This window comes from Rana temporaria, chromosome 2 (genome assembly GCF_905171775.1).
Source record: "Rana temporaria chromosome 2, aRanTem1.1, whole genome shotgun sequence".
NCBI classification, from domain to species: domain Eukaryota; kingdom Metazoa; phylum Chordata; class Amphibia; order Anura; family Ranidae; genus Rana; species Rana temporaria.
Genome location: NC_053490.1, coordinates 538,376,845 through 538,393,511, shown reverse-complemented (window position 1 = coordinate 538,393,511; position 16,667 = coordinate 538,376,845). Strand labels below are relative to the sequence as shown.

The 16,667-nt window shown below is 53.5% G+C and overlaps 1 protein-coding gene across 1 annotated transcript in view; it reads right to left on the bottom strand.

Moving 5' to 3' along the window:
- Positions 1-16,667, bottom strand: part of GDAP2 (ganglioside induced differentiation associated protein 2) — a 78,712-nt gene that overhangs the window by 629 nt on the left and 61,416 nt on the right. The window contains exon 12 of the mRNA XM_040339224.1: positions 15,011-15,154. Coding sequence (XP_040195158.1) covers positions 15,011-15,154 — 144 coding nt within the window. The remainder of the gene's footprint in view (positions 1-15,010; positions 15,155-16,667) is intronic.

Here is a 16,667-nt window from a genome sequence, read left to right as displayed (position 1 = left end):
TAAATATAGAGCCATTTATCCAACTGTCCATCCAGAGCCCCTGGTCTATAGACCGATACATCCTAAATATAGAGCCATTTATTTGCACTATAAACCAGAGGCTGTAGATAGACAGTTGAATAAATGGTTCTATATTTAGGATGCATCAGTGCTATAAGCCAGAGGGGCTCTGGATGGACAGTTGGATAAATGTCTCAGGTTTATAGACCGGATACATCCTAAATATAGAACCATTTATCCAACTGTCCATCCAGAGCCTCTGGTTTATAGACCGGATACATCCTAAATATAGAGCCATTTATCCAACTGTCCATCCAGAGCCTCTGGTTTATAGACCGGATACATCCTAAATATAGAACCATTTATCCAACTGTCCATCCAGAGCCTCTGGTTTATAGACCGGATACATCCTAAATATAGAGCCATTTATCCAACTGTCCATCCAGAGCCTCTGGTTTATAGACCGGATACATCCTAAATATAGAACCATTTATCCAACTGTCCATCCAGAGCCTCTGGTTTATAGACCGGATACATCCTAAATATAGAACCATTTATCCAACTGTCCATCCAGAGCCTCTGGTTTATAGACCGGATACATCCTAAATATAGAACCATTTATCCAACTGTCCATCCAGAGCCTCTGGTTTATAGACCGGATACATCCTAAATATAGAGCCATTTATCCAACTGTCCATCCAGAGCCTCTGGTCTATAGACCGATACATCCTAAATATAGAGCCATTTATTTGCACTATAAACCAGAGGTTCTAGATAGACAGTTGAATAAATGGTTCTATATTTAGGATGCATCAGTGCTATAAGCCAGAGGGGCTCTGGATGGACAGTTGGATAAATGGTTCTATATTTAGGATGTATCCGGTCTATAAACCAGAGGCTCTGGATGGACAGTTGGATAAATGGTTCTATATTTAGGAGGAATGCCGTCTATAAACCAGAGGCTCTGGGTGGACAGTTGGGTAAATGGCTCTGGTTTATAGATCAGATACATCCTAAATATAAAGCCATGTATACAACTGTCCATCCAGAGCCTCTGGTTTATAGTGCAAATAAATGGTCCTATATTTAGGCGGTATGCCGTCAATAAACTAGAGGCTCTGGATGGACAGTTGGATAAATGGTTCTATATTTAGGATGTATCTGGTCTATAAACTAGAGGCTCTGGCCCGGGTTCAGATAGCAGTTACGATGGCGTATTTCCGGATACGCCATCGTAACTCTGAGTGTGCGGGCCGTCGTATCTATGCGACCGATTTATAGAATCAGGTTACGCATAGATTTCCCTAAGATCCGACCGGCGTAAGTGTCTTACACCGTCGTATCTTAGGCTGCATATTTACGCTGGCCGCTAGGTGGCGCTTCCGTAGATTTACGCGAGGAATATGCAAATTAGGTAGATACGCCGATTCAGAAACGTACGTCCGCCCCATTTTTTTACGTCGTTTACGCTCGGCTTTTTCCAGCGTTTACGTTAGCGTTAACATAGGATACCCCTCATATAGCAGGGGTATCCTATGTTAAGAATGGACGTCGGGCCAGCGTCAAATTTTCCGTTGATTACGTCGTTTGCGCAAGTCGTTCTCGAATAGGGCTGTACGTAAGTTACGTTCACGTCTAAAGCAATGACGACTTGCAGGGTAATTTCGAGCATGCGCACTGGGATTCTTTCACGAACGGCGCATGCGCCGCTCGTAAAAAAAACGTCAAATACGTGGGGGTCACAATTAATTTAACTAAAACACGCCCACATCATCCACATTTCAATTCCGCGGGCCTACGCCGAACCAAATACGTTACGCCGCCTTAACTTAGGGCGCAAGTTCTTTCTGAATACGGAACTTGCGCCCTAATTTGCGGCAGCGTAAAGTATCTGAGATACGTTACGCCCGCCAATAGATACACTATTGTATCTGAATCCGGGCCTCTGGGTGTACAGTTGGTTCTATATTTAGGATGTATCCAATCTATAAACCAGAGGATCTGGATGGACAGTTGGTTCTATATTTAGGATGTATACAGTCTATAAACCAGAGGATCTGGATGGACAGTTGGTTCTATATTTAGGATGTATACAGTCTATAAACCAGAGGATCTGGATGGACAGTTGGTTCTATATTTAGGATGTATACAGTCTATAAACCAGAGGTTCTGGTTGTACAGTTGGTTCTATATTTAGGATGCATCTGATCTATAAACCAGAGGCTCTGGATGGACAGTAGAATAAATGTCTCTGGATTATAGACCAGATACATCCTAAATATAAAGTCATTTATTCAACTGTCCATCCAGAACCTCTAGTTTATAGTGCAAATAAATAGCTTTATATTTAGGCGGTATGCCGTCTATAAACCACAGGCTCTGGATAGACAGTTGGATGTATGGCTCTATATTTAGGATGTATCTGATCTATAAACCAGAGCCATTTATCCAACTGTCCATCCAGAGCCTCTGGTTTATAGACCTAAATATAGAACCATTTATTTGCACTATAAACCAGAGGCTCTGGATGGACAGTTGGATAAATGGCTCTGGTTTATAGACCGGACACATCCTAAATATAAAGCCATGTATACAACTGTCCATCCAGAGCCCCTGGTTTATAGTGCAAATAAATAGTTCTATATTTAAGAGGCATCCAGTCTATAAACCAGAGGCTCTGGATGGACAGTTGGATCAATGTCTCTATATTTAGGATGTGTCCGGTCTATAAACCAGAGACATTTATCCAACTGTCCATCCAGAGCCTCTGGTCTATAGACCGGATACATCCTAAATATAGAGCCATTTATTTGCACTTTAAACCAGAGGTTGTAGATAAATATAGAACCATTTATTCAACTGTCTATCTACAACCTCTGGTTTAAAGTGCAAATAAATGGCTCTATATTTAGGATGTATCCGGTCTATAAACCAGAGACATTTATCCAACTGTCCATCCAGAGCCTCTGGTTTATATATACGGCAAACCTCCTAAATATAGAACCATTTATTCAACTGTCTAGGAGGTTTGCCGTATATATAAACCAGAGGCTCTGGGTGGACAGTTGGATAAATGGCTCTGGTTTATAGATCAGATACATCCTAAATATAAAGCCATGTATCCAACTGTCCATCCAGAGCCTCTGGTTTACAGTGCAAATAAATAGTTCTATATTTAGGAGGTATCCAATCTATAAACCAGAGGCTCTGGGTGGACAGTTGGATAAATGGCTCTGGTTTATAGACCAGATACATCCTAAATATAGAGCCATGTATCCAACTGTCCATCCATAGCCTCTGGTTTATAGTGCAAATAAATGGTTCTATATTTAGGAGGTATCCAATCTATAAACCAGAGGCTCTGGAATGGACAGTTGGATAACTGCCTCTATATTTAGGCTGCTGTCCATCTAGAACATTTTGTACAGGTTCAGCGGCACTACCATACATGTGGGGTGATATATTTCGGCCCAGATGGTATTAGTAGTGGGGAACATTGATGAGCTACACGTTTGCAGGGTGTGAGAATGGGATACACAGCAGCAGACCAGGGAAGGTCCCATCTGGATTGCAGGCTCCTCATAGCCGACGTTCAACATATCACTGTACGGTGCGCGTCCGTGTGATCGCCCGCTATTGCCCCTCCCACAAGAACATCGAATCAAAAGGGGCGCCCAGCACTAGTAACCCCCTTCAGCCGGGATGACTTTGCATGTATTCATTCTGGCCTTTCCTATCGGGTCACCGTGACATTTAACCACTTCAGGGCCGGCACAGAATTCTCAGCCAACTGAAAACAAAAATCTTTTATTAGGGATATAAATCCCGGATGTATTTAGCAATGCAAAGCGTATATTGTGGTGTGTGCTGGAGAGTTTAACTATCAGATCGTCTCTTCTGTGTCTCACACACGTCTTTATAGACTTCAACACTGTGCTGCCCCCTGTATAGACCCTGCAACACTGTGCTGCCACATGTATAGACCCTGCAACACTGTGCTGCCCCGTGTATAGACCCTGCAACGCTGTGCTGCCACATGTATAGACCCTGCAACACTGTGCTGCCCCGTGTATAGACCCTGCAACACTGTGCTGCCCCGTGTATAGACCCTGCAACACTGTGCTGCCCCGTGTATAGACCCTGCAACACTGTGCTGCCCCGTGTATAGACCCTGCAACACTGTGCTGCCCCGTGTATAGACCCTGCAACACTGTGCTGCCCCATGTATAGACCCTGCAACACTGTGCTGCCCCATGTATAGACCCTGCAACACTGTGCTGCCCCGTGTATAGACCCTGCAACACTGTGCTGCCCCGTGTATAGACCCTGCAACACTGTGCTGCCACATGTATAGACCCTGCAACACTGTGCTGCCACATGTATAGACCCTGCAACACTGTGCTGCCACGTGTATAGACCCTGCAACACTGCGCTGCCCCGTGTATAGAGCCTGCAACACTGTGCTGCCCCGTGTATAGAGCCTGCAACACTGCGCTGCCCCGTGTATAGAGCCTGCAACACTGTGCTGCCCCGTGTATAGACCCTGCAACACTGTGCTGCCACGTGTATAGACCCTGCAACACTGTGCTGCCCCGTGTATAGACCCTGCAACACTGTGCTGCCACGTGTATAGACCCTGCAACACCGTGCTGCCCCATGTATAGACCCTGCAACACCGTGCTGCCCCGTGTATAGACCGTGCAACACTGAGCTGCCACATGTATAGACCCTGCAACACTGTGCTGCCACGTGTATAGACCCTGCAACACTGAGCTGTCACGTGTATAGACCCTGCAACACTGTGCTGCCACGTGTATAGACCCTGCAACACTGAGCTGTCACGTGTATAGACCCTGCAACACTGAGCTGTCACGTGTATAGACCCTGCAACACTGAGCTGTCACGTGTATAGACCCTGCAACACTGTGCTGCCACATGTATAGACCCTGCAACACTGTGCTGCCACGTGTATAGACCCTGCAACACTGTGCTGCCACGTGTATAGACCCTGCAACACTGTGCTGCCACGTGTATAGACCCTGCAACACTGTGCTGCCACGTGTATAGACCCTGCAACACTGTGCTGCCACGTGTATAGACCCTGCAACACTGTGCTGCCACGTGTATAGACCCTGCAACACTGTGCTGCCACGTGTATAGACCCTGCAACACTGTGCTGCCCCATGTATAGACCCTGCAACACCGTGCTGCCCCCTGTATAGACCCTGCAACACTGCGCTGCCACGTGTATAGACCCTGCAACACTGTGCTGCCACGTGTATAGACCCTGCAACACTGTGCTGCCACATGTATAGACCCTGCAACACTGTGCTGCCACATGTATAGACCCTGCAACACTGTGCTGCACTGTCACTGAAAGCCGAAAGCTAACCGTTTGACAGGGAAGAAGGTCGCACAGCCCTGGTCCTAGTAACATTACCCAGCCAAAGGAGAACTTTCCTTACTATGAACTGCCTTGGTCTATTAAGCGCGTTTTATATGAGGAGGGTGGTCAGTTTTTTACTGTCATCTGCTGCGACCTGTGAAATCGCACAGCCCTAAGCCATGCCCCCTGCCCATGACACGCCCCCTTGTCCCCCTGCCCCTCACGTCACACACCCTTGTCCCCCTGCCCGTCACACAAGCTCATCTCCTGCCCATCACACACCCTTGGTCCCTGCCCGTCACGCACCCTTGCCCCTGCTCCCTGTCTGTCCCGTCACATACCCTTGTCCCCTGCTCATCATTCACCGTGCCCCTGCTCGTCACACACCCTTGTCCCCTGCCCCCTTCCCGTCACACACCCTTGTCCCCTGCCCTCTTCCCGTCACACACACCCTTGTCCCCCTGCCCGTCACGTCACACACCCTTGTCCCCTGCCCTCTTACCGTCACACACACCCTTATCCCCCTTCCCGTCACACACACACACCCTTGTCCCCTGCCCCCTTCCCGTCACACACACACCCTTGTCCCCTGCCCCCTTCCTGTCACACACACACACACCCTTGTGCCCTGCCCCCTTGCCGTCACACACACACCCTTGTCCCCTGCCCCCTTCCCGTCACACACACACACAGCCTTGTCCCCTGCCCCCTTCCCGTCACACACACACACACACCCTTGTCCCCTGCCCCCTTCCCGTCACACACCCTTGTCCCCTGCCCCCTTCCCGTCACACACACACACACCCTTGTCCCCTGCCCCCTTCCCGTCACACACCCTTGTCCCCTGCCCCCTTCCCGTCACACACACACACCCTTGTCCCCTGCCCCCTTCCCGTCACACACACACACACCCTTGTCCCCTGCCCCCTTCCCGTCACACACCCTTGTCCCCTGCCCCCTTCCCGTCACACACACACCCTTGTCCCCTGCCCTCTTCCCGTCACACACACACCCTTGTCCCCTGCCCCCTTCCCGTCACACACACACACAGCCTTGTCCCCTGCCCCCTTCCCGTCACACACACACCCTTGTCCCCTGCCCCCTTCCCGTCACACACACACACACCCTTGTGCCCTGCCCCCTTCCCGTCACACACACACACAGCCTTGTCCCCTGCCCCCTTCCCGTCACACACCCTTGTCCCCTGCCCCCTTCCCGTCACACACCCTTGTCCCCTGCCCCCTTCCCGTCACACACACACCCTTGTCCCCTGCCCCCTTCCCGACACACACACACCCTTGTCCCCTGCCCCCTTCCCGTCACACACACACCCTTGTCCCCTGCCCCCTTCCCGACACACACACACCCTTGTCCCCTGCCCCCTTCCCGTCACACACACCCTTGTCCCCTGCCCCCTTCCCGTCACACACACACACAGCCTTGTCCCCTGCCCCCTTCCCGTCACACACACACACAGCCTTGTCCCCTGCCCCCTTCCCGTCACACACACACACAGCCTTGTCCCCTGCCCCCTTCCCGTCACACACACACACACACCCTTGTCCCCTGCCCCCTTCCCGTCACACACACACCCTTGTCCCCTGCCCCCTTCCCGTCACACACACACCCATGTCCCCTGCCCCCTTCCCGTCACACACACACACACCCATGTCCCCTGCCCCCTTCCCGTCACACACACACCCTTGTCCCCTGCCCCCTTCCCGTCACACACACACCCATGTCCCCTGCCCCCTTCCCGTCACACACCCATGTCCCCTGCCCCCTTCCCGTCACACACACACACCCATGTCCCCTGCCCCCTTCCCGTCACACACACACCCATGTCCCCTGCCCCCTTCCCGTCACACACACACCCTTGTCCCCTGCCCCCTTCCCGTCACACACACACCCTTGTCCCCTGCCCCCTTCCCGTCACACACACACACCCATGTCCCCTGCCCCCTTCCCGTCACACACACACCCATGTCCCCTGCCCCCTTCCCGTCACACACACAGCCTTGTCCCCTGCCCCCTTGCCGTCACACACACCCTTGTCCCCTGTCCCCTGCCCCCTTCACGTTACACACACACACACACACACTTGTCCCCTGCCCCCTTCCCGTCACACACACCCTTGTCCCCTTCCCGTCACACACCCTTGTCCCCTGCCCCCTTTCCGTCACACACCCTTGTCCCCTGCCCCCTTCCCGTCACACACACCCTTGTCCCCTGCCCCCTTCCCGTCACACACCCTTGTCCCCTGCCCCCTTCCCGTCACACACCCTTGTCCCCTGCCCTCTTCCCGTCACACACACCCTTGTCCCCTGCCCCCTTCCCGTCACACACCCTTGTCCCCTGCCCCCTTCCCGTCACACACACACACCCTTGTCCCCTGCCCTCTTCCCGTCACACACACACACCCTTGTCCCCTGCCCCCTGCCCGTCACGTCACACACCCTTGTCCCCTGCCCTCTTCCCGTCACACACACCCTTGTCCCCCTTCCCGTCACACACACACACCCTTGTCCCCTGCCCCCTTCCCGTCACACACACACACCCTTGTCCCCTGCCCCCTTCCCGTCACACACACACCCTTGTCCCCTGCCCCCTTCCCGTCACACACCCACCCTTGTCCCCTGCCCCCTTCCCGTCACACACACACACACACACCCTTGTGCCCTGCCCCCTTGCCGTCACACACACACCCTTGTCCCCTGCCCCCTTCCCGTCACACACACACCCATGTCCCCTGCCCCCTTCCCGTCACACACACAGCCTTGTCCCCTGCCCCCTTCCCGTCACACACACCCTTATCCCCTGCCCCCTTCCCGACACACACACACCCTTGTCCCCTGCCCCCTTCCCGTCACACACACACCCATGTCCCCTTCCCGTCACACACCCATGTCCCCTGCCCCCTTCCCGTCACACACACACACCCATGTCCCCTGCCCCCTTCCCGTCACACACACACCCTTGTCCCCTGCCCCCTTCCCGTCACACACACAGCCTTGTCCCCTGCCCCCTTCCCGTCACACACAGCCTTGTCCCCTGTCCCCTGCCCCCTTCACGTTACACACACACACACACACACTTGTCCCCTGCCCCCTTCCCGTCACACACACCCTTGTCCCCTTCCCGTCACACACCCTTGTCCCCTGCCCCCTTTCCGTCACACACCCTTGTCCCCTGCCCCCTTCCCGTCACACACACCCTTGTCCCCTGCCCCCCTTCCCGTCACACACCCTTGTCCCCTGCCCCCTTCCCGTCACACACCCTTGTCCCCTGCCCCCTTCCCGTCACACACCCTTGTCCCCTGCCCTCTTCCCGTCACACACACCCTTGTCCCCCTGCCCGTCACGTCACACACCCTTGTCCCCTGCCCTCTTCCCGTCACACACACCCTTGTCCCCCTTCCCGTCACACACACACACCCTTGTCCCCTGCCCCCTTCCCGTCACACACACACACCCTTGTCCCCTGCCCCCTTCCCGTCACACACACACCCTTGTCCCCTGCCCCCTTCCCGTCACACACCCACCCTTGTCCCCTGCCCCCTTCCCGTCACACACACACACACCCTTGTGCCCTGCCCCCTTGCCGTCACACACACACCCTTGTCCCCTGCCCCCTTCCCGTCACACACACACACAGCCTTGTCCCCTGCCCCCTTCCCGTCACACACACACACACACACCCTTGTCCCCTGCCCCCTTCCCGTCACACACCCTTGTCCCCTGCCCCCTTCCCGTCACACACACACACAGCCTTGTCCCCTGCCCCCTTCCCGTCACACACACACACACACCCTTGTCCCCTGCCCCCTTCCCGTCACACACACACCCTTGTCCCCTGCCCCCTTCCCGTCACACACACACCCTTGTCCCCTGCCCCCTTCCCGTCACACACACACACCCATGTCCCCTGCCCCCTTCCCGTCACACACACACCCATGTCCCCTGCCCCCTTCCCGTCACACACACAGCCTTGTCCCCTGCCCCCTTCCCGTCACACACACCCTTGTCCCCTGTCCCCTGCCCCCTTCACGTCACACACACACACACACTTGTCCCCTGCCCCCTTCCCGTCACACACACACCCATGTCCCCTGCCCCCTTCCCGTCACACACACCCTTGTCCCCTGTCCCCTGCCCCCTTCACGTCACACACACACACACACTTGTCCCCTGCCCCCTTCCCGTCACACACACCCTTGTCCCCTTCCCGTCACACACCCTTGTCCCCTGCCCCCTTTCCGTCACACACCCTTGTCCCCTGCCCCCTTTCCGTCACACACCCTTGTCCCCTGCCCCCTTCCCGACACACACACACACCCTTGTCCCCTGCCCCCTTCCCGTCACACACCCTTGTCCCCTGCCCCCTTCCCGACACACACACACACCCTTGTCCCCTGCCCCCTTCCCGTCACACACACCCTTGTCCCCTGCCCGCTTCCCGTCACACACACCCTTGTCCCCTGCCCCCTTCCCGTCACACACACCCTTGTCCCCTGCCCCCTTCCCGTCACACACACCCTTGTCCCCTGCCCCCTTCCCGTCACACACACCCTTGTCCCCTGCCCCCTTCCCGTCACACACACCCTTGTCCCCTGCCCCCTTCCCGTCACACACACCCTTGTCCCCTGCCCCCTTCCCGTCACACACACCCTTGTCCCCTGCCCCCTTCCCGTCACACACACCCTTGTCCCCTGCCCCCTTGCCGTCACACACACCCTTGTCCCCTGCCCCCTTCCCGTCACACACACCCTTGTCCCCTGCCCCCTTCCCGTCACACACACCCTTGTCCCCTGCCCCCTTCCCGTCACACACACACACCCTTGTCCCCTGCCCCCTTCCCGTCACACACACACCCTTGTCCCCTGCCCCCTTCCCGTCACACACACACCCTTGTCCCCTGCCCCCTTCCCGTCACACACACCCTTGTCCCCTGCCCCCTTCCCGACACACACACACCCTTGTCCCCTTCCCGACACACACACACCCTTGTCCCCTTCCCGACACACACACACCCTTGTCCCCTTCCCGACACACACACACCCTTGTCCCCTTCCCGACACACACACACACCCTTGTCCCCTGCCCCCTTCCCGTCACACACACCCTTGTCCCCTGGCCCCCTTCCCGTCACACACCCTTGTCCCCTGCCCCCTTCCCACACCCTTGTCCCCTGCCCCCTTCCCGTCACACACCCTTGTCCCCTGCCCCCTGCCCCCTTCCCGTCACACACCCTTGTCCCCTGCCCCCTTCCCGTCACACACCCTTGTCCCCTGCCCCCTTCCCGTCACACACACACACACACACACACACACACACACACCCTTGTCCCCTGCCCCCTTGCCGTCACACACACCCTTGTCCCCTGCCCCCTTCCCGTCACACACACACCCTTGTCCCCTGCCCCCTTCCCGTCACACACACACCCTTGTCCCCTGCCCCCTTCCCGACACACACACACCCTTGTCCCCTGCCCCCTTCCCGACACACACACCCTTGTCCCCTTGCCCCCTTCCCGACACACACACACCATTGTCCCCTGCCCCCTTCCCGACACACACACACCCTTGTCCCCTGCCCCCTTACCGTCACACACACACCCTTGTCCCCTTGTTTACGGCCCTGCTGAGGTCTCACACCGTCCCTCCACTTCAAACTGGAAAGTCACTCACACTTTCTATGACCTCTCTCACATGGAAAGGTAAACACGCTTTGTACATTTCAGTGTTGGAATCCTCCAAACAAACACGCTCTCCTTTGGTAACTAATCTCCTCCGGCTTAATACTTCCTCAAAAAATAAAATGTCGCAATAGACAAGGTAGGAGAAGAAGAAGTGACATCTGCTGAGAGCACGCTGGCAACCTTCAACACTTCATCCCCCCCCAATTGTTCGCTACAGAAGGCCGATGGCTAAAGATTTCCAGCAAGTTCCCAGCAGATGTCATTTCCTTCTTATCTCTCGTCCTTTTCAACATCTATTTTTTGATGAGGTATCGAAACCGAGGAGATTAGTTATCAATATCCACCACTGAAATACGTAAATCATGTTTACCTTTCCCTGACGAAAGGGCAATAAGAAGAAGGGTGAGGGCTTCCTAATAACGAAGGCATGGAAATGTATTCATGTCCCTTTCCAGATGACGGACTTTTAAAAGTTTGCACCTATGTGTAACAGTCATCACGTGACTGGGAGCCGGTGGAACGGGCTTATGATATATTGTCTTACCACCAAATACCACCATAATAGTAGACTGGCAAATTTTCACTGACCACCAATGTATGTGGGATCTTTCCCCTGACCATTAGGGTAAGGGGACAAATTTCCATGGACCAATGCATGTAGGTTCTTTATCACCGACTAGAAGGGTAAGGTGACACATTCCCACATACATTGGTGGTTAGTGGAAACTTGGCCCCTTGCCTTAATGGTTAGAGGAAAAGAACCCAACTCTGACCATTAGGGTAAGGCGACATTCCCACTGCCCACCTATGTATGTGGGTTCTTTTGCTCTGACCATTGGGGCAAGGGGCCAAATTTCCACTGGTCACCAATGTATGTGGGATCATTTCACTGCTCAATAGAGTAGGGGGGGAGGTGGGTGTGGGTTAATCTTTCACTGCCCACCAATGTATGTGGGTTCTTTTCCTCTGACCATTAGGGCAAGGGGGCAAATTTCCACCAATGTATCTTGGTCCTTTTCCTCTGACCATTAGTGTGAAGGATCAAATTTCAACTGACGACCAATATATGTGGGTTCTTTTCCTCCTTCCATTAGGGCAAGGGGCCAAATTTCCACTAACCACCAATGTATGTGGGATCTTTTCACCAACCAATAGTAGGGGAGGGGGTGGGAGAGAGAGAATTTTTCATTGACCAATGTGTGTGGGTCCTTTTCTTCTGACCATTAGCGTAAGGGATCAAATTTCAATTGTCCACCAATGTATGTGGGTTCTTTTCCTCCTTCCATTAGGGTAAGGGGACAAATTTTCACTGGCCACCAATGTATGTGGGATCTTTCCCCTGACCATTAGGGTAAGAGGACAAATTTCCATGGACCAATGCATGTAGGTTCTTTTCACTGACCAGAAGGGTAAGGTGACACATTCCCACCTATATATGTGGGTTCTTTTGCTCTGACCATTAGGACAAGGGGCCAAATTTCCACTGGTCACCAATGTATGTGGGATCTTTCCTCTGACCATTAGCGTAAGGGATCAAATGTCAATTGTCCACCAATGTATGTGGGTTCTTTTCCTCTGACCATTAGGGCAAGGGGCCAAATTTCCACTAACCACCAATGTATGTGGGATCTTTTCACCAACCAATAGTAGGGGGGGGGGAGAGCGAATTTTTCATTGACCAATGTGTGTGGGTCCTTTTCTTCTGACCATTAGCGTAAGGGATCAAATTTCAACTGACGACCAATGTATAGGGGTTCTTTTCCTCCTTCCATTAGGGTAAGGGGACACATTTTCACTGGCCACCAATGTATGTGGGTTCTTTCCATTGACCATTCGGGTGGGGGGAGAATTTTCATTGACCACCTATGTATGTTTGGTCCTTTTCCTCTGACCATTAGCGCAAGGCAGGGATCTCCAAACTTTTAAAACAAAGGGCCAGTTTATTGTCCGTCAGACTTTAGGAGGGCCGGATTGTGGCCAGCGGGGGGGAAGAAAATGTCCCGGGTCTGACATGAGTGAGAATAAATATGGCCTCAGGATTGGTGGTCAATAGGAGGAGGAGGAGTAGTGCCCCTATCGGTAGAAGAAATAGTATCCCATCATTGGTGTCAGTGGGAGGAATAGTGCCCCAAGGGCCGGATAAAGGCTAGCAAAGGGCTACGTCTGGCCCTCGGGCCGCAGTTTGGAGATCCCTGGCGTAAGGGATCAAATTCTCACTGACCACCAATGTATGTTGGTCCTTTTCCTCTGACCATTAGCGTATGGGATCAAATTTTCACTGGCCACCAATGTATGTCGGTTCTTTTCCACTGACCGTTGGGTAAGGGAACAAATTTTCACTGGCCACCAATATATGTGGGATCTTTCCATTGACCATTCGGGTGGGGGGAGAATTTTCACTGACCACCAATGTATGTTGGTCCTTTTCCTCTGACCATTAGCGTAAGGGATCAAATTCTCACTGACCACCTATGTATGTGGGTTCATTTGATTTTTAACCAATATCTGTTTTTATATATATCTTTGTATCAATAAAAACCCATCTGCTTTTCTATATCAATTCTGACGTTGGCACCTCAAAAGTTAATCACTATTCCTCCCACTGACACCAACGATGGGACACTATTCCTCCCACTGACACCAACGATGGGACACTATTCCTCCCACTGACACCAACGATGGGACACTATTCCTCCCACTGACACCAATGATGGGACACTATTCCTCCCACTGACACCAACGATGGGACACTACTCCTCCCACTGACGCCAACGATGGGACACTATTCCTCCCACTGATGCCAATGATGGGACACTATTCCTCCCACTGACACCAATGATGGGACACTATTCCTCCAACTGATAACAAAGATGGGACACTATTCCTCCCACTGACACCAATGATGGGACACTATTCCCCCCACTGACACCAATGATGGGACACTATTCCTCCCACTGACACCAATGATGGGACACTATTCCTCCCATTGACACCAACGATGGGACATTATTCTTCCCACTGACACCAATGGTGGGACACTATTCCTCCCACTGACACCAATGGTGGGACACTATTCCTCCCATTGACACCAACGATGGGACATTATTCCTCCCACTGACACCAACGATGGGACACTATTCCTCCCACTGACGCCAACGATGGGACACTATTCCTCCCACTGACGCCAATGATGGGACACTATTCCTCCCACTGACACCAATGATGGGACACTATTCCTCCCACTGACGCCAATGATGGGACACTATTCCTCCCACTGACGCCAACGATGGGACACTATTCCTCCCACTGACGCCAACGATGGGACACTATTCCTCCCACTGACACCAATGATGGGACACTATTCCTCCCACTGACGCCAACGATGGGACACTATTCCTCCCACTGATACCAATGATGGGACACTATTCCTCCCACTGACGCCAATGATGGGACACTATTCCTCCCACTGATAACAATGATGGGACACTATTCCTCCCACTGACACCAAGGATGGGACACTATTCCTCCCACTGACACCAAGGATGGGACACTATTCCTCCCACTGACACCAATGATGGGACACTATTCCTCCCACTGACACCAATGATGGGACACTAGTCGTGCGGTTTGGGTGAATAGTAAAGATCACCGGCTACTTGATCACATCCCCTGTGTAGTATTGAGAACTACAGGAGGGCCTTAAAACTCTAGAAATCGGCTGCTAAGGCTCAGTCAGTGTTGTGCAGACAGAAGTTCCTTCTAAGCAATTGCTGGATGTCATGTGATAAGTCAGGACCCCCCCCCCCCCCCCTCCAAAATCCCAAAGCTGCGGTAGAGGAGCAGTGGCAAGTAAAATAAAGACAAAAGACACGGCTCTACAACAGTTACAGGACACCATAAAACCCGGCGGCACCCCCAGCCTCTTACCCGAGCGTCGTAACTCAGGACGAATGGCGGTATCTCGATCTGGTCAGGCGCGATGGCGGTGAAGAGCTGGTGCAGGCTTTCCACTTGGTGGACTCGGTCCTTCAGTCCGGAAACCGTGAATGTGGTGAAGAACCAGGAGGAGACCTAAAGGAGGAACCAAAAAAAATCTGAGTCAGGTGAGGACAGCAGGGGGCAACACTGTCAGGTAGCAGGGGTCCCGTGTATCAAGGTGTTCTATGACCGGGACCTACTCAACCACCAAATCACATGAGGGGTTCCCACCATCCCTGTGCTGAGTTCCCGGGTCTGTACACCCGCTGTGCCCATTATGAGGGGGTCCCACCATCCCTGTGCTGAGTTCCCGGGTCTGTACACCCGCTGTGCCCATTATGAGGAGTTCCCACCATCCCTGTGCTCAGTTCCCGGGTCTGTACACCCGCCGTGCTCATTATGAGGGGTTCCCACCATCCCTGTGCTGAGTTCCCGGGTCTGTACACCCACTGTGCCCATTATGAGGGGTTCCCACCATCCCTGTGCTGAGTTCCCGGGTCTGTACACCCGCTGTGCCCATTATGAGGGGTTCCCACCATCCCTGTGCTGAGTTCCTGGGTCTGTACACCCGCTGTGCCCATTATGAGGGGTTCCCGGGTCTGTACATCGCCTGGCTCTGTCCTGTATACGTTGCAGAAAGAGGTAGGTAGCCGCTGGTAGGGGGATTGGGGGAGGGGGGGCATAGACAAGGCTTTCAGTTACGGGTGGAATTCCCCAGCTAGGCGCAGTCGCTTCATCCGACTGGTGCAGGATTTGGCAGGGCTGTGAGGGGGCGGGGCTTCTCTCTCTATCCAGAGGCACACAGCTGTCATCAAGATGCCGATCGGCAGAGCGAGTGATGACACATTCCAACATACCGCCATCCTCTAAGAGAGACCCGTCACCAAACCCGGCAGACAGAAAGTCGAGGGCCTAATTGCCATGTATTTCCTTTCCATAAATTCATTGTATGCACTTGCAATGCGACTCTGAACTCTGCACAGCCTTCTCCTCCTCTGTGTCTTATTACTGTCTGTGCTGGCCCAGCTCCTCCACCCCCTTCTGAGTGTGTATAGCCTTCTCTCTTCGTGCTCAGCATAGCCCCCTCCTCTTCTATGGCTAGCTACTGTCTGTGCTCAACACAGAGGAACCGTTGAAATCATTTCTGTCTCTGGAAAATCCTGCAAAAAAATACCTGGATCGACAACTCATGATACATTAGTGTGATGGTCAGTGGTGGGGAAGGAATGCTCCTCACACTCGGGGTCAGTGGTGGGGAAGGGATGCTCCTCACACTCATGGTCAGTGGTGGGGAAGGGATGCTCCTCACACTCATGGTCAGTGGTGGGGAAGGGATGCTCCTCACACTCATGGTCAGTGGTGGGGAAGGAATGCTCCTCACACTCATGGTCAGCGGTGGGGAAGGGATGCTCCTCACACTCATGGTCAGCGGTGGGGAAGGGATGCTCCTCACACTCATGGTCAGTGGTGGGGAAGGGATGCTCCTCACACTCATGGTCAGTGGTGGGGAAGGGATGCTCCTCACACTCATGGTCAGCGGTGGGGAAGGGATGCTCCTCACACTCATGGTCAGTGGTGGGGAAGGGATGCTCCTCACACTCATGGT